General features: G+C 44.7%; 1 protein-coding gene and 1 long non-coding RNA gene across 7 annotated transcripts in view; both read left to right on the forward strand.

Annotated features, from left to right (window-relative positions):
* CEP350 (centrosomal protein 350) overlaps nt 1-16647 on the forward strand; it is a 69666-nt gene extending 53019 nt beyond the window's left edge. For all 6 annotated transcript variants that reach the window (XM_058843021.1, XM_058843019.1, XM_058843025.1 and 3 more), the window contains 7 exons: nt 273-412; nt 1243-1325; nt 1940-3996; nt 4267-4668; nt 4755-4901; nt 6024-6146; nt 12618-16647. In XM_058843021.1, coding sequence (XP_058699004.1) covers nt 273-412; nt 1243-1325; nt 1940-3996; nt 4267-4668; nt 4755-4901; nt 6024-6146; nt 12618-12782 — 3117 coding nt within the window. In that variant the 3' untranslated portion in view covers nt 12783-16647. The remainder of the gene's footprint in view (nt 1-272; nt 413-1242; nt 1326-1939; nt 3997-4266; nt 4669-4754; nt 4902-6023; nt 6147-12617) is intronic.
* Nucleotides 16648-16967: 320 nt separating this feature from the next.
* On the forward strand, nt 16968-20597 carry LOC131581253 (uncharacterized). The gene is made up of 3 exons (XR_009278037.1): nt 16968-17287; nt 17610-18383; nt 19202-20597. It is a non-coding gene; the product is annotated as an uncharacterized LOC131581253 (long non-coding RNA).
* The last annotated feature ends 2812 nt before the right edge of the window (nt 20598-23409 follow it).

Genomic DNA, 23409 nt, shown 5'->3' on the forward strand with positions numbered 1-23409 from the left:
ATCTGTAATGGGTTGCTAACAGCATTCTGAGGGTTATGTATGTTTATAAACATTACTATCCTAGCTGGGATTAAAGATTAGTGATCATGTAATTTGGTTTTGGAAGTAAACTATTGAAATTTCTAGGATTTGTAGCTGTAGATCTGGGGAAAGTTAAATAGATTGTTTTATAAAGAAACTGAGTGTATTCTTTGTTCACTTACTAGGTTTTGATAGTTGAACTGTAGTTGTGGTTTAGTTTATTAACAGCTGGAATTGTTTTCCATGTGCAGTCATACGATGAGTTTATCAAGAAGACTGAAGCAGAGCTGAGCCAAGATCTGGAGGCATCACCAACAGCTAAACCTCAGATTAAAACTCCATCCTCACCTGCTGCTGAAAAACCTAAGATCAAGGCACCACCACTCCATAGGTATCTGGGATTTCTCCTTCTACTTTTTTGAGATTATTCTGGAACTGATTGATGTTTTAGCCAAAACCATGGATGCAAGGAAAGCTGCTAACTGCTCTGTTTTAAAGCACTCGACATTGGCAGTATCCAACTGACCTATTTGCTGCTGTCACCAGACACAAAACAAATAAGATTTACCATGCCTGTAATCTTATGCACTGCACTTTTCTGCTGACCAGCCTTTCAGGCTCTATTTTCAGGAGTTTTTTAAATGCTTTTAAATAATAATTTTCACTTGTGCAAGAATTCTGCCAGATTCTTTGTATGGATTATTAGCCTGAAGGCCTTTTTTTTCCATTTTGGTCACTCATCATGCCCACTGCACTGTGTGAGGCAAACTGTTCATTTTTGCAACTTAAATCTGGTTTAGGTCTTAGGCTTTAAAGGGTAGAGAATTCAACTGATCTTCTGGACTTCCTGCTGTATGTTTAAGCATTTCATTTCCTCCAGCAGATGGTGCAATTTTAGTGCATTCACATAAAAAAAATAACAGAAACTACCCAACTTTTTTTTTTTTTTTTTTTTTTTTGTAAAGAGATAAAGTTTAATTAGTCTTTTTTAAAAATTAATTTCCCGGATTGTCCAGACTCTTCTCTGTCCCCATTCTTATTTTCTAAGGTCACAGTATGTTGACAAAGCAAACTATTTATGTTATAATTATAATGCCACGTTGATGTAGTGTTACAATTATACATGCTTGTATTTCCATTTTTATCTATTAAAAAAAAAAACAGACAGACATCACCCTCTGGTGTAAATGTAATTAATGCAATTTGATTTTTCCAATTTAGGGCTGAGACAGTTAAAAACTGGAAATCACTGACTGAGTCAGAGAGATCCAAAGCATCTTTGGAATCCATTTCAGAACATGCAGGTATGTAACTGGAAGAATCCATACTACAGATTAAGATTTTGAAGACTGACAGTTTTAAAATTCTTGAACCTTTTCCTTCTTGATTCACTAAGAGGTTTTAAGAGAGGATGGAGGCTTCATAAAATGATAATGATGAGCTGTATTTTTTAGCTTTATTTAGCAGGATTCTGCTTTTGCAGAATACCCTGTGTATTCAGTATTTAGTTTACTCTTTCTGAGGTTTATATGAAACTGTAATTGACAACCTTTTTACTTTCTTTTGTTTCTTGTTCCTTTACACCTTGAGTTCAGATACTCTTCACTGTTTTATTGTTGATGATTATCTCATTATCTTCCGTTCTAATCTTCATTGTATTTGTGGCTTGCAAACAAATAATTGAGTCCTTACCTTGGGATACTGGTTAAAGGAACAGAAGTAGAAGTTTTATAACCCTGGAATTGAATGGAAGTTGCTCATGTTCACAGGACAGACAGAAGTATATGTTTCCAAGTCACCAGTTTATATCTTCTTTTAACATAGAAACCTTGATATTTAGTTGCCTGTGATTGCAGTTTGCAATAAAACAATGTGTGTTATACAATCTGCTGAAATTCACTTTTTATTTTTATTCAAGACGCTGTGTCATCAAGAACCGAGAGATCTGTGTCTGTTCACAGCAAGAAGGTGGCTGTGACAGCTGTCCATACAGGAGAACCTTCTGGAACAACATCCTTGGCTTTAGTGTTACCAAAGAGTCCCAGAGCAGGATCTTGTGATTCCTCAGATAATGTCCCCTCTTCAGCTCATCTCAAAGATATGAAAGACATTAGCAGGATATCCCTTGAGTCAGTGAACAAAGTGGTAAATGCATCCAGTGTTGGTTCTACCATTAGCCAGAAATCTGAGATTACAGAAGACCTGGAATACATAAAGTCAGAGGAATATGAGAGTGGGGATTCTTATGTTAAGCCTGTGGAGAGTTCTGATGTCTTGCTGACGTTAAATGAAGCATGGGAGAATTCACTGGATTGTTGCTCTGAAAACAAACACTTTCAGAAGGAACTGTTAGATGTAGCTGTGGAAAGTCTTCATGATACAGAAGAAATCTCAGAACAGAAACAGTCAAATAAAGATGCTGTAAGTGGCCCAAGCATAGAGGAGACTTCTCACAAACTCAGCAAATCTGCAGAGGGAAAAGGCAATCTGTTTTCAGAACAGCTCTTGAGTCAGAAAGAGCCATCATACCTTGAAGACTTTGAAGGATCCTCTTCCAGAAAACAACCTTCAGCGGAAGAAACACTGCCTGGGGAACACTACAAAGATGACTTTGAGGGATCCTTGCTCTCTGCTAACGGGGAGTTCCTGAGGGAGCAGTCCCAGCACACCGAGGCCAGCCAAAGCAGGTCCCCCAGCCTGGGCAGCGATGGAGAAATCAGTGAGTGCCTCAGTGACAGGTCTCCCTCTGGCAGCATGCACTCAGAGAGGCTGCTGGAACTTAAATCCCCAACAGAACTTATGAAAAACAGTGAACGCAGAGATGTGGAGCAGGAACAGGCTCCTACTTGTTCACCACTGTGGGCCTCAGCTTCAATCACAGAAGAAACAGATAGTTTGTCCAATTTCAACATTGGAGATAGAGTACTTGTGAGTAAAGTCCAGCCTGGAACATTGCGGTTCAAAGGGCTGACTAAATTTGCCAAAGGGTTTTGGGCTGGCGTGGAGTTGGATAAACCTGAAGGGAACAATAATGGAACTTATGATGATGTTAAATATTTTGATTGCAGAGAAAAGCATGGTATTTTTGCTCCTCCTCAGAAAATCTCTCACATTACAGAAAGTATTGATAGCCATTTAGACACAAATAAGGATGATGAAGACTCATTCTTTGATGATAGACTAGAGAAACAACATGAAGCTGAGCAGAAAGACAGAGAAAGTTCCAAATCTGGAAAAGCAGCTGAAAGCCAGAGCAGAAGTGCGACAGAGAACTCTTCCCAGGATAAAGCTCCTCTGGACACAGCTGTTTCAGAAGCCTCAGCTGAGGAAAGGGTTGATGAGGAGTTGTCATCTAAAGCAAACAGCATGAAAGAGATTTCTGTAGCTACTGGTTCATTTGCCCAAGAGCAGTCAGTGGTAGATTACCTGAAGGATGCTGTAAAAGAGGAGGCCAGCCACACTCCTCTCACTTCTAGTGTTGTGGATGAGATTTCCACTGTTCAGTTGGATGACATGTCAGATTTCCTTTCTGAAAAGCTGGAGAGGCAGAAGACACTGGGAGAGGAATGTGCTGAAAAGTTAGATGATCTCTCTCCTGGTGTCGTGGAGAAGCCTGCAACTCCACTGCTAGATTTTCTGACAAAAGAAAAGAACCAGTTAGAAGCACAGCTCAGCCTGCCTCTTAGAGAGGAAGAAAAGTCAAAAGACCAACTGGAAAAGGTCAGTTTGCTGACAGACAGTCTGCTAAGAGATTTTGTGAAAGACACAGTCAATCAGTTACAGCAAATAAAGAAGATCAAGAATGAGAAAATCCAGCTCAGCAACCAGGAGCTCTGTGATGTGAAGGAGGAAGCCACTACCCCACCCCAGCAGGTTGAAAAGCAGATTCCAGACGGACTGAATAACTTCTTCCTAAGTTCTGATTTGGAAGATGACAGAGAAGAGCTTTCCTCTCCAGACATGTGTCCCAGACCAGTGAGTAGCAGACATGCACTGATTTTAAGAGTTGATTGTGCCTTTGACTGGGGATGATTGAATCAGGAGTGTGGTGTGGCATCAGATTTTCTCCCAAGTTCTGTTGGATGATGTGGAAACTACCTGTATGTTCTCATACGTTTTTGTGTGTGGCTTGTTTTGGTAGCCATTTATTGCCAACTGCATCAGTAAAGCATTTTTAAGTGTAAGCTTAGTGAGACAATGGTGTGACACAGCTTTCACATTTACTCTGTGGCTCTTGGTTTGCAGGAGAGTCCCGTGTTTGGTGCCAGTGGCCAGGAGGAGCTTGCCAAGAGACTGGCAGAGCTGGAGCTCAACCGGGAGTTCCTGAGTGTGCTGGGAGATGATCAAGACTGGTTTGATGAGGACTATGGCCTGAGTTCCCGTAAGCTGCAGCAGAAGCAAGCTGAGGAACCAGCAGTGCTGCCCCAGGCAGAGCTGCAGAAAGTGCCAACAAAGCCGAGCGAGGAGCCTCTGGCGGTCCCTCACACTGCGGTGGAGGTGGAAGGGATGGTACATGCAGCAGCTGAGGAACTCTGGAAACTGAAAGAGCTGGGTCATGATCTTCAAAGCTGCAGCCTTAAAACAGATCTAAATGGTCCCCTCCAGGAGCAGGACACAGACACCATAAACAAGCAGGTGTACAGAAAGGTATGGTCTTCAGACATTTTAATCTTGCCCTTTAAAATTTATCATGGACAGAAGAAGCCATAACTTTTATGTCTTCCTTTGTTCAGGTGGTATTTGATTTAACAAGAGAGATCTTTGGGGAAATCTTCGCTGAGGATCCTAATCTGAATCAGCCCATTTGGATGAAACCGTGTAGGATCACATCTGCTTATTTTCGCCGTGTCAAAGATCCAAATGATCTGGATGAAATCAAGGTAAGAGGAAATCTTTGTTGAGCAGGGAAAGTAAGATGAAAAACACTGAACTGGCATTTGCCTGAGTGTTAGAAGATCATAAGAGGTGTATTCAGCAAGAGATGAGTTGAGAAAAGAAAGGGGATTACCAGCCTGAAAGAAAATATGTCAGAATGGTCCTTTTATACTCAACAGATTGGTCTCCCTGTCCTTATGACTGCTACTAGTTGCTTTTAAACCTCAGTCCTCTGTGCAGAACTGCCAGGGTGACCTTGATCTTGTAAAATTGGTATGCTGACAGCCTGCTGCTGTAGCAGATTTCTATGGAGCTCTGTATGGCTAAATTGCAATGGATCCAATGTTAGGGTTGGGCCAAATGGGATGAGCTAGATTTTTCGCTCAGAGACACACACCTATGCCAGGCTCTCTGAGGACAACAGGAGATGGCCAGAGGAACCCAAAATTTGACTAGTGAGGGCATGGTTGTATTTGACAAGCCAGAGGAGGCCTCCATGTTGCTGATGGTAGTGCTCAAGGAAGGACAAAATCACAGAGCCTGGGGGATCAACAAGAGCCTGACTGGACCTAGGTTATATTTGCAGGGCTGGAAATTAGGGAAAAAACCTGTCTCCCTTAAAGCTTTCCACAAAGAACCTTCCATATGGCTCATCAGGACCCAAATGAACACTTCCACCTGCACTGTTTCTTCTGAAATTGAGGGGGTTGACTAAATTTTGATTAATCTGCTGAAGATACAGCATGTTGTTAACTGTCCAGAAAAGCAAAGAAAAGAAAGAAATAGTATCTAAAATCACTCTGTTAGTTGAGAAGACTTTCAAAAGCATGTGTCTGGGGACAGAAGGGGCACAGAACAAGGACACCAAATTGCCACTCTGCTTTTCTTGAATATTTTCCCATAAATTAAATTGTCAGAATCTTCTGTTTGTGTAGTGTTAAAAGTGTCTGTTCTCAAGGTTGCTACAGCAGTGGGTGTCTTGTTTCCCCCCTCCCAACTTCTGTGTTTAATAATTGTCCTTCCAGCTGATGGGAATTCTACAGTGTGACTTTTTAGGGGAGCTGTTTTGTTCACACCTTTAATTTCTTAGCTCATATATGATAAATCTCACCTTTATTGTTCTGTAGAACTTCATTGCAGCTGAAGTACTGAAGTTGTTCAGCCTGAGGAAAGAGCCTAATCACAAAACAGACTGGCAGAAGATGATGAAATTTGGGCGGAAGAAACGAGACCGGGTGGATCACATACTGGTAAGTGGATGAAAATGAGCAATCCTGTCAGATACCATCCACCAGACTGAAGTGTGGCATATGAATGTATTTCCAGTATTCAGTCATGCTGTTTAAAAAATACAAAGTGTGCATGAGGTGTCAGAAGTCCAGTGCCAGTGAGGGAAGGTGACTTGATTTAATTCTGCCTCATTTGAATGCAGCATAAATTCACTCACTCCCAAAAAGTTTAAAGAAGGAATTTCCAGAAGGAAACACTGAAATATTTGACTGAGAGTAAACTTTTTCTTTGAGAAGGGAATGTTTTTCTCTTACTTAAATTTAAAATGTTTTTATTTTGAAATAATATTATTTAATTTGAGACAGCAATACAGGGAATGTAATTAAACTAGTGAATGCAACTGCCACTGGGGCAGAGACAGTTCAGTCTTAAAACTGCCTAAGATGGAGCATGTTTAGATGTGTATAGTTTCTGAAAGTTACTTTGTTGGCTTGTATTGCCAAGATGATTAACATCTTTATTGGCTATAATGATAGTGAAGGTTCTTCTTGGGAATATGAGTCGTCATTAACACTGTGCTTCACTTAATTACACCTGGAATTGATTCCACACAATGAGCACATATAAGTAATTCAGAGTCATGGATCATGTGGTCTTTTAATTGCCCATCACTGGAGGGTTTCCAACATGGGGGTTTAATTGTATGTAAATAGAATATCTATTTTAGATCCCAATACATCCTGATACACTTGATTCTGGGTTATAGAGGTTGTTAAAACACGCACAAGGAAGTTCTACGTTTAGATCCCCAATGGAACTAATATTACAGCTATTATGCATGTGTAACAACTTCCTCATATTTTGCAACATAGCTAGAAAGAAAGATTCCTGACTGGAAAAATTTGTTCTAGTTGAAGGCATCCAGAGTGCTTCAGGTGAAGTCTGAAGTTCAAACAATCCAGTCTGTGATTTACATGCAGACCCAGACATCAAAGATTAATGGAGCTTTGACAAGTTTGGCCTAATAAATAATGTGTTTAATTTTATTTTGTTCTCACAAGAATATGGTAATAAAACTTCAGCTGAAGACTGGGAATAAATCTGTGAAGGTTGCAGCATGCCATGGTTTAGGAATAAGGCAGTTCCAGGGGCATTTCTTACAAATTTATACTGTGATGTGAGGCACTATCAGAGGAACTTTTAACTGTAAACCTAAGGAGAAAAAGGCAAGGGAAACTGAACTCCATTTTATCAAAATCTCTATGAAACATGAAGTATCTGGACAGCTTTCTGTGTCTCCTATCAACCGCAGCTTAAGATCATGTATTCTGTGGTAACACAGATCCAAGGCCAGAAGAGGATATACAGGTGTGAGACCTGCTGCCCATCCCCAGTAGCTCATGGGATAGCCATAAAATGAGAGGCCAGTTGTAAGATTCTCCACTTTTTGTTGAAAGTGTATTCAAGTAGTACTAGAGAGTGATTTCCTGAAAGAAAAAATGAGATGGTTTTTATAGGTTTGAATGCTGTAGAATCATCTTTGAAAATCCCAATTCAAAGTTTTTAGTTTCAGTTTTGTGAAGATGTAGCCAGTATACACCACTGCAGTGTGTAGGGGATGTCATGTGAATACATACATGGGCTGATTGATTCTCCACATTCTATTGCTGCTTGTAAAGACAATGACTGTTAAAATAAAACATGATCTTTTTAAAGCAGAGATGAACATTATATTCAAATAACAGAAGCCTAATAAACTTAGAGCACAGTTTCTTCCCAGTTTCTTCATTTCCATTTTAAGTCAAATTAACCTTAAACTGAAAACATCCCTTCACAGTTTTCTGTTGACAGACAACTGTGTATTTTAGTGATTGTCCAGTACTGTCTGACCCAGGAGCTGGGCATGACTTTTATTTCTTCTGTAGTAATGCCAGTAAAATGCTATTTTACTGAACTTATTGTCTCTCTGATTACGCCTGGATGTGCTGTTCTGGGTTTATCACATTAAACCCTATTCCCAGTGGAAGGTTCATCCCTGTGGGGAAGGGGCACAGCAGGAGAAGCAGCACTGGTCATCTCTGTGACACTGGGACTTTTGGGGTGGCTGTCACATCTCCTTGGAACTAAAGGGATAACAGGATGGATTAATCCTTTGCCTCCTTGCTCTGCCTTCAGCTTTGATTCTTCCTCCAATTGCTGCACTTTTAGTTGCATTTTCACTTTGGCCTGTGCTTTCCCAGCATTGACACCAACATGGTGAGTCATGTTTTAGTGCCAGTGACAAAAGCACATCTTCTTCTTCTCCTTTTTGCAGCATTCTTTTTTTTTTTTTTTTTTTTTTTTTTTCTATCAGGCATCTCTGTCCTCAGAAAGGATTTGTACTGGGATTCTTCAGGGATCCCTCTGATCTGCTGGATATTTGCTCCAGTTACTAACATTTACAGCAAATCTTGGCTTTCAGTAAACAAGTACAGGAGATTCACGTTTATGAAAAGCTATTTTGTTTAAAATCAAATTAAAGGAATGTCTGTTTGCTTTCTTACCTTCTTGTCCCTGTATGTTGTTCCTTTATTACATGTGTGCAGCCTGTGCTTTGTGGAGAATGTCAAATGTATATTTTGGTACAGCCAGCATCTTTCAAAACTTGTTTTTAAACTACAGCAAGAACCCTCATATCTTCTTATTCAAGTTCAGGTGCTGACAATAGGTTGTTTCCACTCCTTTTTTTTTTTCACTTGGGTCTTCAGCCAAAACTCCCTGTGCTGATCTGTTTGCATGGGGTGAGAATAAACTCTGCCATTGCTGTCCCTGCCAGCCCCCCTTCTCTTCTCTCTGGAGCTTGAGAAAGCAGAGCTCACACGATACTGCCAAACCTCTGTGTTTGGTTTTCACACCTGAGGAGCCTGCCAGCAGAGTGCTGAAAAGTGCTTGATCTTCTGACCTGTTGATTTAACAGCCAAAATGTTTCTCTCTGTGCAGAAACTCTGCAACAAAGCAGGGCTGTTCTTAGCAAGCTGGCTTCATTGCAAAGCTCAAGGTGCCACTGCTGCAGCATCCCAGATCTAAACCCAAGGGGAGTGCACAGTAAGAAGAGACTGAAAGGCTGCTTGTATTCTGTGTCTTAAGGTTTCCAGGCACTCTGAGAGCAAAGGGCTGTGAGAATGCACCTGCCTCCCTTCCTCCTGCTGGCCTTCTTCCAAGACACTACTTTATATCTGGATGCTTATTCTTTTCAGTCTCCCAAATAGTCTACTGACTCCTTAAATGTAGTTTATTTTAGAGATATTCATGGTTTTGAACAGGAATCTCGAGAAATCATGACATGCTAAGTCACTCTTTGAAGTTGATTATATTACTTGATGTGGGTTTTTTTAGCTGCTGTGATATTTACTAGATGGCCAGCAGGATCACATAACCATGTTATCACCCGGTTTTTCTTTGGTGCCCCCTTTCTTAAAATGTTTTTGGTTTTTTTTTAAATAAAAGGTGTGCATACCAAAAAATAAAACAACAAAAAAGGCACAGAGAAAAAAAAATACCAGACAGCCTTCTGCATTTCATCACAATTTATCTTTTTGTGTAGGATGGAATTCAGTTTCATTGAAACTGTAGTTTTCCTGACTTTACCCAAATGCACTTTCTTTCTGGTATAGAGATCTTGCTTCCTGGTATTAAATATGTGAAGTTTTACTTTTGTCACAAGAAAGGGCAAAATACTGAAGACAAGGCAAAGCCCATTTCCATGCAAACCATGATAGCTGTCAAATATTAAAGAAAATGTCTCAATTACTTAGGAGCAGTTTGTGGTAACACAACAAATGGATCACACCTTTCCCAGACAAAGGAGTTGTAGCTGCCTTGGCTCAGATGGTGCAGCCAGGGCTGCAAAGCAACGCAGCAGTTTCCACACGTGGCCTGAATACACTATAAACAAGACCTGCCTGCAGCTGCAAATTGCACATTCTTGCAGTTTTCCAAAAGTATGCTGGAGGAAGTCCTCCTAAAGCCAAAGGAAATTGTGCATTCTGCCTCTGAGAGAGGGGGGAATGATACAGGCAAGAGAAAATTAATCATTGATACTGTTTTTCTTTCTGGTGCTATTAAACATCCAGCCTTTCTCTGCCTGGATCAAGCACCTTCTCCTCTCTAGTTTACTTTTTCTTCTTTATCCCATGTATCTCTTTTAGCTCCTAGAGCACAGTAAAGAAATTGTCTCATCACGGTTGTCAGGGAGACAGAATAAACAGCACCTTAATGTGGACCTGGACATTGGGGTTTGTTCAAGGCCAGTGAGATCAGAGCTTTTAACATGCTTGATTACTTTACTCCCTCACTTCCCCCATACCCTGTGTTACCTTCTCTAAGTCTTGGCTTCAGTTTTCAGCAGTGGAGTTGCTGCTGGCCTGGGAGGGTCGGGCAGAAAATCCCATCAGTCGTGCAGCTGCTCCAGCTGACCAGCCTTGGATGTCATCCATCGGGGTCCCTGGGCATCCCCTGGCATTTGTCTCCACCCACCCCCTTTGTCTTCAGGATCTTCCCCCATTTCCAGGATCTTTCCAGCAGAGGCCATCTTCACCTTCCCCCTTTGAGCCCCCTGTTGTTTTTTCTGAAATCACTTCTGCTTTTAGGGAATCCTTTTTCAGCCTCACTTCTTTTCATGACTGTCTCTTTCCTTATCTAAATAGTCTATGAAGCAGACACACAGCACATGATCAGTCTGAAAATTGCTGCTTCTGTCTCATGCCTCTTTATTGACAGGGGGACTTAGGACATGCTGCTGTTTACTTTATCAGAATTTACAACCAGCACATACAGGTTGCAGGCATTTCTGTGTGAGAGTTCAGGAGTCTCCTTCAGACATTCACCCCCACACAAACCCACACCCAATTATCTACTGCTAGTTAACTTTCCATTTAAATTATTTTTCACTTATAGCACTCCTTCAAAATTTGATTGCAAGTATTGTTTCTTCTTCCTTATTAGTAACAAGCCTAATGAAGCCATTAATGCCTTGTCCTTGACAGCTGTGTGGGAAAGAGGCACTTGCTGTGGTGGCACAGATTTGTAAGCAGGCAGCGTGACTCTTCCAAAGCTGTTAGCAGGATTGAGATCCCTGCCCCTCTCCCCAAGCTTTCTTGAGAGAGAAAAAGGAGCTGTCAGCCTGAAGCCCCGTGTCTAACTGGGGCCTTATGAACGGCTGCAGACCCTGCAGCAGTGCCAGTTCCCTGGGGTTCCCATAGCAGCTTTTTCTTGGGCTCCACACTGCGCTGGGGTTATTGAATCATCATTGTGCCACACCAGCTGTCAGCTTCAAAACAGACCAGTTTCTGGGAGGTTTAGCTTCAGGCAAAAGGAGGAAACTGTGTTGGGGCTATAGTTCATGTTCTGTCTCAGAAAACAGCACTATTACATGCTGATCCTGGGCTAGTGGATTTTTCAGTATGTTTAACTTCAGTTTGGCAGTATGTGGGTGTCTGCCCCACTCGTACACTGTAAATGTATTTTGAGTTCAGAGTGTAAGATTTATGGGCAAAGGGGGTTTCTGCTGAAGCTGAGCAGAGACAGAGCTTTCAACAGGTTTTCTTTGTCATTTTAAATATGAATGATGTTTGCACTCATTCCTTCTTTTCTAAAAAGTTTGGGTTGTGTTAAGGTTTGTCTGTAATACTGAAATGGTCAGTAAGACAAATTTTTAATATGTTTAATTGAAGACATCCAATTTGGAGAGACTCAATAAGACTTGATTTGCTGAATGAAATTATATATATTTCACTCTGATACTAAACCACCTATTTGTCAGGGAGTAGTAAAAGAGGATTTTCTTAGTAATAGTAATAGAAGGAAATAAGTACTCTTTGAATGTACTGGTACAAAATTCCATTTGTCATGGAATAGTAATATTATACTATTATAATTATGCTGTCAAAGCCAACGAAGTGTGGAGTATTCTGTGCAAATGAGTTGTAATGCTGTCTTCTAACATGTAAGCATTTTGTCTTCCTATGCAGAAGAATTGGAAGTTAGTTGTTTCCCTGAAGTTTTCTTATAATAAACTGAACTGCAGTGAAATCTTTTCATTTTCCCATTCCCCTGTTCAAGGCTTTTCCATTATTTCTCATCAGTTTAAGCCTCATGGAATCAGCTTCTTGCAAAAACATAATTAGGGACTAATTAATTAATAGAGCTTCTGCTGTTGGCCAAGAATATCCCATTAGCCGAGTCCTTTCAAGTGAAAAACTTGTGCAGGAATATGAAAGCCTTTAAAATGGATACCACAGTGAAAAGTAGAAAACATTGATACAGTGAAATAGCCTGCTTCAAACAGATCTGTGTTCGTTTTGCTATTCCAGGCGTTTCCTGTAATCTCTTACAAAGACAGATATGTTGTTGGCAGAAACACTCTGCTTTGGAGTCTTTCTGGAACTTTGGAGGCGATATTATTTTAAAGCAACAGAATTGTAATGTTTTTATTGTCTTTTCTACCCTCCAAGGTGCAGGAACTCCACGAGGAAGAAGCGCAGTGGGTGAACTACGACGAGGATGAACTGTGTGTAAAGATGCAGCTGGCAGATGGGATCTTCGAGGCCTTAGTCAGAGACACTGTAGATGTACTGAACCAGATAAACAAGAAACAGCGGAGGCTGCTGCTTGTCTGACAGTGCTGAAGTGAGCTCAGAGCTGCCAACCACGGAGTCACAGGCCTCTCTGACTCCTGACCTGCTCTCCTCCCTGCACGTGCTGCGGCTGGACTTCCATGCGTGGGGTTCCCAGGCAGTTGAGATGGGATGAAAAGAACCTGAACTGGCTGCCAAGACCTTCCACCAGATTTGCTGTTTGGAACAAGCTGGTCCCACACTTGAGGCTGCTTTGAGGAGTGCTCAAGACTGTTCATGTGCCAATGCAGTTATGTCACATAACTGTCAGCAGCTGCCCAGGGCCATGGCCTGGGGCTTTGACATGTTTGGCTTGTTCCCTCAAAGGGTTGGGTTAAGCTGGGATATTGGCTGTTTTGCTGGAATGGTGGTCAGCCATCAGTACTCAACTTGTCTTTAGAAATGTGAGTAATTTGGAGAAGCAACAGTTTGGTCAGGTTTTGGTCATAAACAGAGACTTACCATACTGATCAGTGTTATCATCTTAACACATCTTCTCCTGCAGCCCTAACAATGTGCATCAATTCCTTCTGCTTCAGAGCCTATTTAATTCACTTTTCCGTGAAGCTGGTTTTCATCTTTCTTCTGTGACATGGTGCCAGCCCAGTCCAGGGAAATCAGATGATGTTGCTTCCTGCCTACAAGTAGGGAATTCTTGCTGCTTTGCTCTGAGGCAGAGCAAGATAAAGCCTGCCTAATGTCAAGCATGAAAGATGAGCCCTTGGACAACTTTCCTCCTACCGTGTAGCACTTCTCTTCCTGGAGCATCAGCTGCTCCCAGATAATGGATACTCAGGATTTTCTCAGGCACGAGACATGCAGGAGTGGAAAATACTTCCTCAAAAAATTTGGCCTTCAATCCCTCAGCTTCCTCCCTTACTGTCACCTAATGAATTGGAGAAGCTGTTACTTGAACAATTTAGAGAACAGAGTGTATTCACCAAAGAAAGCGGTGTCTGGTGCTTGACTGTCTGCATGTTTTGTGCTTGTGGGTTTTTTATTTATTTTCTGATAATTTATTAAGTGGATTACAGGAGAGTGTCCTGTGCAGTTGGCTGCACTGTCTTGTGTTCTGAGACAGACAAACTTGAGAGAGCATCGGGTTTGGAAACTTCCAGAGCCCCATATTCTTCGCACAAAACCTCCAGCTTCATGAGGCAGATATGAGGGGGGTGAAGGTAGGAAGAACCAAACCTCAATGACCAAGAGTGGGATGCAAAGACAGGTCTAGGAGTGGAGCTTGAAAACCAAAGCACCTGGTTCAGAGATGATGGAGAGTTGAGGGGACTGAGCTGAAAAATTGTGTGAAAATTCCCAGCTCATTCTATTCCCTTCCTTTCCCAGAACTTCTGCACCATGTTATGTGGTTGATTTGGTGCTGGATTCATCTGCTGAGTGCTGGTTCCTGACCTGCTCTTCCCATTCTTGTGGTTTTTCTTGGAGGAACATGGACAATCTGGGGTCAAACGTTGATGCCTTAATAGTGGATGTCCCTGTTTGCTAACCTGGGACAAGACCCAGAGGAAAGTCAGATTCTCCAGGCACTGGAGTGTAGACAGACACTTGGAAGCCCTCAGAGGTGCCCCAAAGATGCTGCAGCCCACAACAGGCGTGGCGGGGAGATCTCAACTGTTTTATTCATCTGCTTGGTTACTGGGCTTCGTGCTCTGCATACCTCTGCTACTGCTCCAGTTTGGTTTCTCTTTTCCACCTTTTTTTTTTCCCCCCTTGTTGGGTTGTTTATTGTTTGGGATTTTTTTGAAAGCTATCATTGGAATATTTGCATTTTGCACAATGACACACAGCTGGTAGTTCTTCAGGGACAGCACTGGGAAATGTTGGATTTGCCAGAGGTCCATGCAGATTCTCAGATGTAGTGTTGCCAGCACCTCACTTGTGAGTTAGTGGTGAGCCATATCCATGGGAACTCTGTGAGTGGAAGAAAAAGGAGGAAGTAATGGTGGATAGGGACGCCTCCAGTGGGCATATGCATGTCTGTCCTGCAGTGGTGGCCCTTCTGGCTGGCTGGAAGTCAAATGGTTTTGGTGGAGCATTGCTCAGCTTTTTTTCTCAAGTGATTCATTTGTTCATGTAAAATATCATGATGCTGAACCAGGAAACCCTTGGATGCTTAAGACAGAAGACTAAAGCTGCTAGATTTAACCAGCATGGTGTCACTGGGTCACCACCTCAGATTCCCTTTCCTGGGTGTATCTCTTTCAATAGCGAGGATTGCTATTTTTATAGGTAGCAATTACGGAAAGAGGACAGAAACCTGCAGAGTCGGTTTGTACCTGGAGCGTCAGGTTAGGTTCTGTTCTGTAGGCCAGTGTCGAGAAGGTTGTCCTGCATCCCCAGAGCTTTTTGCTGTTGTGAGGGGCTCATGGGGTGTTTCTGGTCTGTCCAGAAGGAGGGAGGAGGTTGTGCTGTCAGGCCTGACAGGGTATGGAGGCCTGTTGGAGATTGTGTGTCTGTAGTACCCTCCACAGAGGCACTATTTTTAATAGGTGTTGGGACAGAAGGAAGCTGTGTCTGAGTAATGGCTTTGTTCCTTTGCAGACATCACTGATTGATTGTTTTTGGTAGCAATCCTTGCTAGGAGCAACCCTAAAATGACTTGAACGTAGGTGAATTACCATCTCAATACCTCATGTGTGTTGAGTTGCTTTGAGTTGAGTGTATGTTTAAAACCTCAAGTGGGTTGAGTACTTGTGGACTGATGATTACTGCAATGAAGCAAGGGTCGGGCTGGGTCAGGGTGGTAGCGAGGAGTTATGGGGTAGCCTGGGGTCCCACAAACAGGCTGAATTCTCTGCTTCTCTCCCCAACCTTCCCTCTAAGAACAAGATGATATTTCTGCGTCCTGGTTAGCTCAGTGCAACCACATCAGAAGATTCAAGGCTGGGACATTTTGCTGAGACCCGTGAGCTGTTTGGGGCAGTGGCTGTCATCAGTGGGGATATGCTGTTCTGTCTGTGGAAGGATCTCAGAGCCAGGTGGGAAAGCCCAGGCTTGTGGGAACACGGAGTGTGAGTACCTCTCTAACAGCAGGATGCTCTGTGAGCCGAGCCCTGGAATATCAGTACTTCTGCCTTTCAGAGAAAGCTTGTTGCTCACAAGGTGGAACGAGGGATTGAAAAATCCCACCTTGTTCCTTTTCCTTTCTTGAAAAAGTGGCCTTAGCTTTTTGCAATACTTGAATAAGTGTGTACCTGCAGAAGACCTTCAGTAGCACAGTGACAGAGACCTTTTAAGTGACTATTCTGCGAGGAGCTGTGTGCAGTTCCAACTTTCATATCTCTTTGCTACCTTAAGAATATTAGGAAAACAAAGTACTTTTCAGCAGACAAACAGCTGAATCTTACAAGGTATTTAGTGCATCTGAAGTGTTTACAGACCAACTAAAATGGAGAAAAGCAAACTATTGAACTTATTTGTAAATTAAGTGTTAAATGCAAAATTATATACAGATGAAAAAGGAATACTGTAATTAACCTACATTTACTAGGGTTTTTTTTTTCCTTGATTTTGCAGAGCCTTTTGATACACATTTGCAAAGCCGCCTTTTGGGAGGCTCGGTCTCCCTGTGCACTGTGTTGTGGAGATGCTGAAAAGAAACCCATTTACTGTGTATGTGTAAATAACCTGGTAACTTGGGGTTTGGGCCAGTTTCAGCTCATATTCACATCCACAGCAGCTTTGCACAATAGGCAGACCCAAGGATCTGGAGGGGTTGGGGAGTTTTTTTTGTAATTAAGAACTGTAAAATAACCAGGGTGGTCCCTGTGTACACCAGTGTAAATATATTTGGTAACTGAAATGTACTTTAAGAGAACAAAATCTGTAAATAAACTGATTTATAAATTAATCTTGTTTCCTGGTTTTTATAAAATGGAGCTTTCTAATTACCCGAGCAGTTGCTAATTCTGACGGTGTCCTGGAGATTTGTCCCTTGTATATTCCCCTTTCTGTCTGATTCTGTACTTGGGATGCCAATCACAGTCTACAAAATCCCATTAGAGTTGCCTTAATTATAATCATAGCTTTATTAGAATTTCCTTATTGTTAAAGCTGACTGGTGATAACACCAGAAAATAACATTGAGCAGTCATTGCAGGAGTTCACTGTCGGAGAAAAACTACTCATTGCATTATTGCTTTGCATTTATTTAAAATATGTTTTAAAAACCCATGGTTTAAAACATTTGTATGTTAAACAACAGTTTTGGAAATGAATTCTTCAGAGCCTCAGTCTTGTTTCGTATCCCTCAATTAGGCTTCTAAATTGGTACAGCCCTGTAGAGCTGCTGTTAGCAGCACCAATCCCTTCCACACCAAGGGGCAAACATTGCTTCCTGGAAACTTTATATATTGGTGTAACTTTTCTTAATCTTTGCTGTTTTCTTTCCAGGACAAAAACAAACCAAAACAACCAAATCACTTTTAACACATGAAAGGTCCTGGAGCTCTGTAAGAAGACAGCTGAGCACTGGCAGTGCCAAACCACATGTGTGGGCATGTGGTGATGGAGTGTCAGCGTGAAGGTGTGAGCCAGGGAGCACAGGTGTTCCTTGAGCCTCCTCAGTGCCTGTCTCCTGCTCTGGTACCTCTGTTGTGTTTTGGTGCCTTGTATTGATGTACAGCCCAGCAGAAAAGGCTTTGCTTTCCATTTACTGCAGACCCTGTCCAAAACCCAGCACTGGTCTTTCCAGCTTGGGGGGCACTGTGTGATCATCAGCTCCTCACCTGCCTGGGAGGGCTGTTTGCATTAAATGGGGGGGATCTGTGTGAACTAAACCACTGCAGTTATTTGTTCTTTGCTTTTCCTTAGCAGAGATACCTCATCCTGGAGGAGGACTTGCTGCATTCAGGCTTCCATTATGGAAGCAGCTCTGCTGCAGTGCTGGTGTGCTGTAGGACTGGTCCTCAGTGGAGTGTGCTGGGAACACCATCACAGCCCTCAGACAGACAGGAGGACGTCACAGCCCTCTGAGCTCAGCAGTTGAACTGGCCAAACACAGTTCAGTGGGATGCCTTGGATGTCCAAAGGGCTGAGGCAAAGAGGTGCTGCAGCTTCTGTGTCCTCATTAGTGAGCAGCAGGAGAGCATCCGTGTTGTGCCTTTCCTTGCCCTGCAGCAATTTTACTCCAAAAGTCCTGTATTTTTGGACAATTGTCTACTTGCATCCATCCCTGGAAGGGGCTCAGAGTGCATTTCACATTGAAAAAAACCAAAACAACTGATCTGTGCTGCTCTGGCTGAAGAAGAGGCTTCCTTTAAAAACGGCTCAAGCGGTGGGAATGCTGCCAAGGCGCTCCGGCGGGTGACGCAGCAAACTGCTGCATTGCTCCTGCTGTCCTTGCCCAGGATGCCCAGCAATCAGCGTGATGAAGGCTCTCATTTCCTCATTTGCAAGTCTACGTTGCTTCACTTTGTCGCTGACTTTCTACGTGGTGTTTGTGCAACTCTTCCCAGAGCCCTGGGAGGACGGTTACCTTTGACAGCCATTTCACCTGGTGAAACTCCTGGGCTGGGCAATGGCCAGCAGCCACCTTCCCAATGGCACCCTGGATTGAGTGGGACTGTTTGGTGCCTCCCTTCCCAGGTACAGCCCACTCCCAGATGCCTCCCTGGGGGTGTGGTGCCAGCTGCAGCCATCCCAGGTGCTGAAATGCTTGGCACAGCACTGGAGCACTTGAAATGTTGACTCTGCTCCAGACCTGTGCCTTGCCTAGCACAAGGGCTTCTGCAATGTCCAGGGTCTCATTAACACAGCCCTGGGAAGGAAAGGAGCTGGTGGGGAGCTGCTGAACACCAGCAGCTCTTCAGAGTGCAGGAAGGAGAGGAGGGGGGCTGCCCAGGCGCTGGCACAAAGCCCGGAGCATGGGCCATTGCCTGGCAGGAATGCAGATGAGATGTAATGGAGTTTGAAAGCGTAGGGCACTCTCTGGGATGCCGGTCCTGTGGGGGAGGGAAAGGCACCCTGTGAGACCTGGAAACTGGAGCAAACAAAACCTGTAGCCCCAGCCCTGCACCTTCCTGCCTCCTCCTGAATAAGGTCCTGCAGAAATTTGGGGGAAAGGAGGAGAATAGATCAGGAGTTCAGGGGCAGGGGCATAGAGGAGGCTCCTGGAGTACAGATACCTTCTTTGGCCTGCCAAGTGTGCTGATGGCCTGGAGCAGGTGGTTAGTTCCTGCTCTGAATGTTTCTCTTGGCCCCAGTTTTCCAACCCTTTTCTCCACATGTACAAGACCTGTTGTGTCCCTTGGGCTGTGTTCCCTCTCTGATGTGGGCTTCCAGTGACTTCCCTCTTGCATGAAGTCTAGACTGGCTCAAACTCAGATTTTGTCTGACAATTTCCTGGAGGTGGAAGTAACAACACTTCTGGGGAGTGTCACAGATTTGATTTGTTTTGATTCCAGCAAAATAAAAGAGGCTGCAGGGGATTCCACTGCTCACGTGGCTTGGCTTGAGGAGATCAGCAAGGAACCTGTTCCTGTGTCTGTGTCTGGCTGTGTTGCTCCATGGACTGATGGAGCCAGCGCTGCTCAGTGAACCTGTGATTGGGCACAGCAGTCCTTGGTAGGTGAGACCTTGCTTACGTTGCAGGACTACTGTCAGAGCAAGAGAGGAGTGCTCCGTTGTCATCCCTGTGGTATTCTCAGTTTCATGTGCTGCAATTAAACCACCTGCCAAATAATGATGTGGCAAATCTGGGTGGTGTGGCCTCCTCTGATCTGCTCCTTAAAGCTGGGAACATGAGCTGGACTGGAAAGCATCTGCTCTGTGCAACCTTGGTTATGGTAATCATTTATGACTGTTAGTAGATCTGAAATTTGCAGTTAAAACATACCAATGACAGTGTCAGTTCCTCCTGTTCTCCCTGGGTTCTTCTGAAAAGAGCAAGGGCAGCGTGGCTGCTCTCCTTTGGAGCAGGGATGAATCAGCAGAGGGTGAATAGCAGGAGGCTGGTACTGCTGTATTTTCTCTGCAGATGTAAACTACGTGAACACATTCATCACATCCTGAGAATGCACCCCGGATTTGCTTTTGTGCCTCTTGTTATTACAAGAAATCAACAATTTCCGAACAATCCTGTCTCATGGAATCAGCAATTCCCAGGTGCCAGTGGGGTCTTTGGGGGGCTGTCCTGGTCTTCACAGGTGTCAGCCTGGCACAGCCAATGCAGAGTTTGGGAAGCAAACATCCTCTCCAGGTGTTATTCCCTGTCTCGGCAAAGCTGGCAGATTTGTGGCACAGATGCTGCCAAAAGTCTTGTCTGAAGCCATGTCTCAGCTGAGGTGTGACTTGTGCCACCAAGGAAAAAGTGCCACCTGGATTGGAATGTCAGGGAGGTGGCAGGTGGCACAATTTTCCCTCGCTGTCTGAGGGAAGTGAGGCTTTTTCTTTTATTTGCAGAAGGACCACGCTTTAAGCGGGGCTGTGCTGCAGCTCAAGGAGGTTTTCCTTGAGCTCATCATCCTGTGAAGTGTGGAGAGATGTAAACTACTGAGCCTCCTCTGCAGCTGGTATTTCCAAGGTGCTTGCAGGGGTGTTGGATGCAAACCTCTCTGGACAGCCTCTAAAATGCCAGTGACAGGGTTGCCATGATTGTATCATGAGTCTTGCATTGGCTGCATGTTTTCCATGGAGTCAGTTCCTGGAATCACACAATTAGGTAGGAACGTGTTCTTTAATTTTCAAGGAAGAAAGTCCATTTCAGGATTTCCCTGTAGTCCTGAACCTTCACAACTGAAGTGAGGAGGTCCTGCTCACCTGGCCGATCTGTACGTTTTATAGACAGATTCACGCTTTTAAAAATGGACAATAAAAACCTTTCTCAATTTTCTGAAATGCAGTCTTTTCCATCACTCAAGGGCTGAACACATAAAATCCAACCACTCTTTCCTTGTCTCCTCTCTAACCTAGCACAGAGGTGATCTGAGTAGCTTTGTGTCTGAAAATGACCCATTTTGGGTGCAGGAAACAAGTTCTGCAGGGCTTAAATGATTTCGGCGAGATTGTGGCCGCCTTTGAGGTTCTCAGCCTGTTGATGTTGCCCACGCCTCACTGACTTCAAGGAGATTCCTGCTGGGTGTTAGTCTGGGAAAGGAGATTTCAGAACTGATGAGCTTAATGAACTAAAGCCACTGATCAGCTGCTGCACAGAGATTGTGCAGCACAGGAATCTCAGTGGTCATCCTTAGCCCATGCCTTGCTACGGAGTGAAGCACAACTCTCCCCAAAGTTAAGGATGCTGAGGTAGGTGCTGAAGGCTTTGCTGTGAAAACCCATCAGGTTCCTAAATGTGCCATGGGAGCCTAAAGCTGAGCTTTAGGGCTGGCTGGGGGTCAGCAGCTGGGCATCCAGAGTCACCCAGCACCTGTGTCCTGGTTTTGCTACCTGCAAGTTCCATTGGCAACCAGAGAGGACAAAAAGGCAGAGAATGCTGGGAGGGCGTTTCTTAAAACTCCCCAGACTTCTACTGCTTCTTGATTGCTCTCATTTCATCCTAGTTGCTTTCAAATCCAACGTAAAAAGGGTTGTTTCAAGGCCTCTGCTTCATCTTTGGCTTCCCATGCCCTGTCTTCAGGGTGTTCTGCAATGAATCTCTTCCCAGTCTGAGGTGGAAGAAAAGCCTCATCTCTTGCTTTGCAGCAGCATTCAAAGGGAAAAAAAGGATTTTTGGGCAAGTCTGTGCCTGGAAGACTCCACACCCTGCTGCTGAAGGAGACTATTACCTGGGGAGCCTTGGGGATGGGACGTGCCAGCTGGGCAGTAGGGTCGTCGGTAGCACCCCGGCTGTTCCTGGGGCAGCAGGAAACAGGAGCATCCCCACCCCAGGGCTCCGGGGGATGAGCAATGGCATGGCTCACCTCCAAAAGAGCCAGAGCCCCGGGGTGTGGGATCTTACCCTTGGTGTTAGGTGCTGGTTTTGCATCTAAAAAAGGATTCAAGGAATTTGGGCTGGCTGGAAGGAAAGGGTGAGCTGGATGGGGAAGATGCTGGCAATTACGCTGGTGCTGAGCGCCTCTCCTTTGCCTTGATAACCTAATCAAGCTGATGAGCCCTTAAAATAAGGCTTTAACCTAGGGTGAGATAACAGTGGTGATCTCCCTGAACGTGGGGATTTTTATGTTTTAATCACCAGCTGGATGAGGGCAAGTCCTGGCAAAGTCTCTGTCAGTAGTGAGGGACCACCTTTCAGAGCAGCCCTGCACAGGCTAGGCTGTGTCTCTCTCCCTCCTGGTTAGACAACGAGGCGTGATAATCCCTTAAGGACTTAATTATAGCTGACAGGGCTGGAGCAGACCATCTTCAGCCCCATTCCCATCAGCCTGGACCCACAGAAGACGCGTGGGAGCAATCCCATGGGTTGTGTCCACCATGGTCCAGCCCCCCAGGCCAGGCTGTGTGAGGGAGCTTTGTTGTTTCCCGGAGTTTGCCCTGTGTGGAGCCCCTGCCCTCCACTGCCCTGGCGAGCCTGGGCTCTGGCAGGCTTGTTTTTCTAGCATGGCGAGTCCGCCTAAAATGCCTAGGTGGGGCCCAGCATGGATAATGGCCTTCCTGGGGACAGAGCCAGCAACAGGCCCTCAGCAGCCATGGGCACCCCAGTGCCAGAGGTTCCCTGGCCTCAGGGGCTGGGGAGGGAGCAGAGAGCTGGATTTTGGGGCTGTGTCCATCCTGGCAGTGCCTGGCTCTGCCCCGGGGCACTGAGCAACGGGCACCTTCCGTCTGGGAGCCGGTGACGCGTGTGCGTGCGTGAGTAAAGGCACGGCTGGGCCTGGCCGGGAGGATGGAATCACAGAATCCTGGAATGGTCTGGGTTGGAAAGGACCTTAAAGAACGTCTAATTCCATCATCCTGCCGACCCTTCCACTAGACCAGGTTGCTCCAAGTTCCATCCAGCCTGGCCCTGAACATTTCCAGGAATGGGGCATCCACAACTTTCTGCTCGGCCTGTGCCAGGGCCTCACTGCCCTCACAGGGAGGATTTTTTTGTTAATATCTAATCTAACTCTGAGTTTGAAGACGTTCCATTGAAGGGGCCACTGTGGGTGGAAGGCAGCTTTTTTTTAGATGTAGAGCTGGATTTTGTGGGTGTCACTGGATATCCTTGCTGGGCATCCCTGGCAGGACTGGGGAGAGGAGAGGGATCTCTGCAGGGTCCCCATTCCGCAGGGTGTCCAGTGGTGCTGGCTGATGTCAGGGCGTCTGACCTCGGGGTGCCCATGGTGGTGACAACGTGTGTTTTGGGGCTGAACCAGCTGCCTTTTGCCATTGCAGAATCACAGGTTCATTTAGGTTAGAAAAGACTTAAATCATCGAGTCCAGCCTGTGACCCAACATCACCCTGTCAAACAGACCACGGCACTCAGTGCCACGTCCGCTCTTTCCTTAAACACCTCCAGGGACGATGGATTCCACCCTGGCAGTCCTCACTTTATCAGAATCGTACAATTTGATGCCGTTTGTCCCCTCACGGAAGAGGACAGCAGCAAAGGGGGGAGGAGGAGGAGGAGGAGGAGGGGAGAACTGGGCCCCTCCCCGTGACAGGGGGGCGCTGAGGGGGGGCTGGAGGCCTGCTGTGGGCCCGCCGCCGGTGGGTGCTGTGGCCGGGCGCTGCGGG

Source organism: Poecile atricapillus, chromosome 7, assembly GCF_030490865.1.
Source record: "Poecile atricapillus isolate bPoeAtr1 chromosome 7, bPoeAtr1.hap1, whole genome shotgun sequence".
Taxonomy (NCBI): domain Eukaryota; kingdom Metazoa; phylum Chordata; class Aves; order Passeriformes; family Paridae; genus Poecile; species Poecile atricapillus.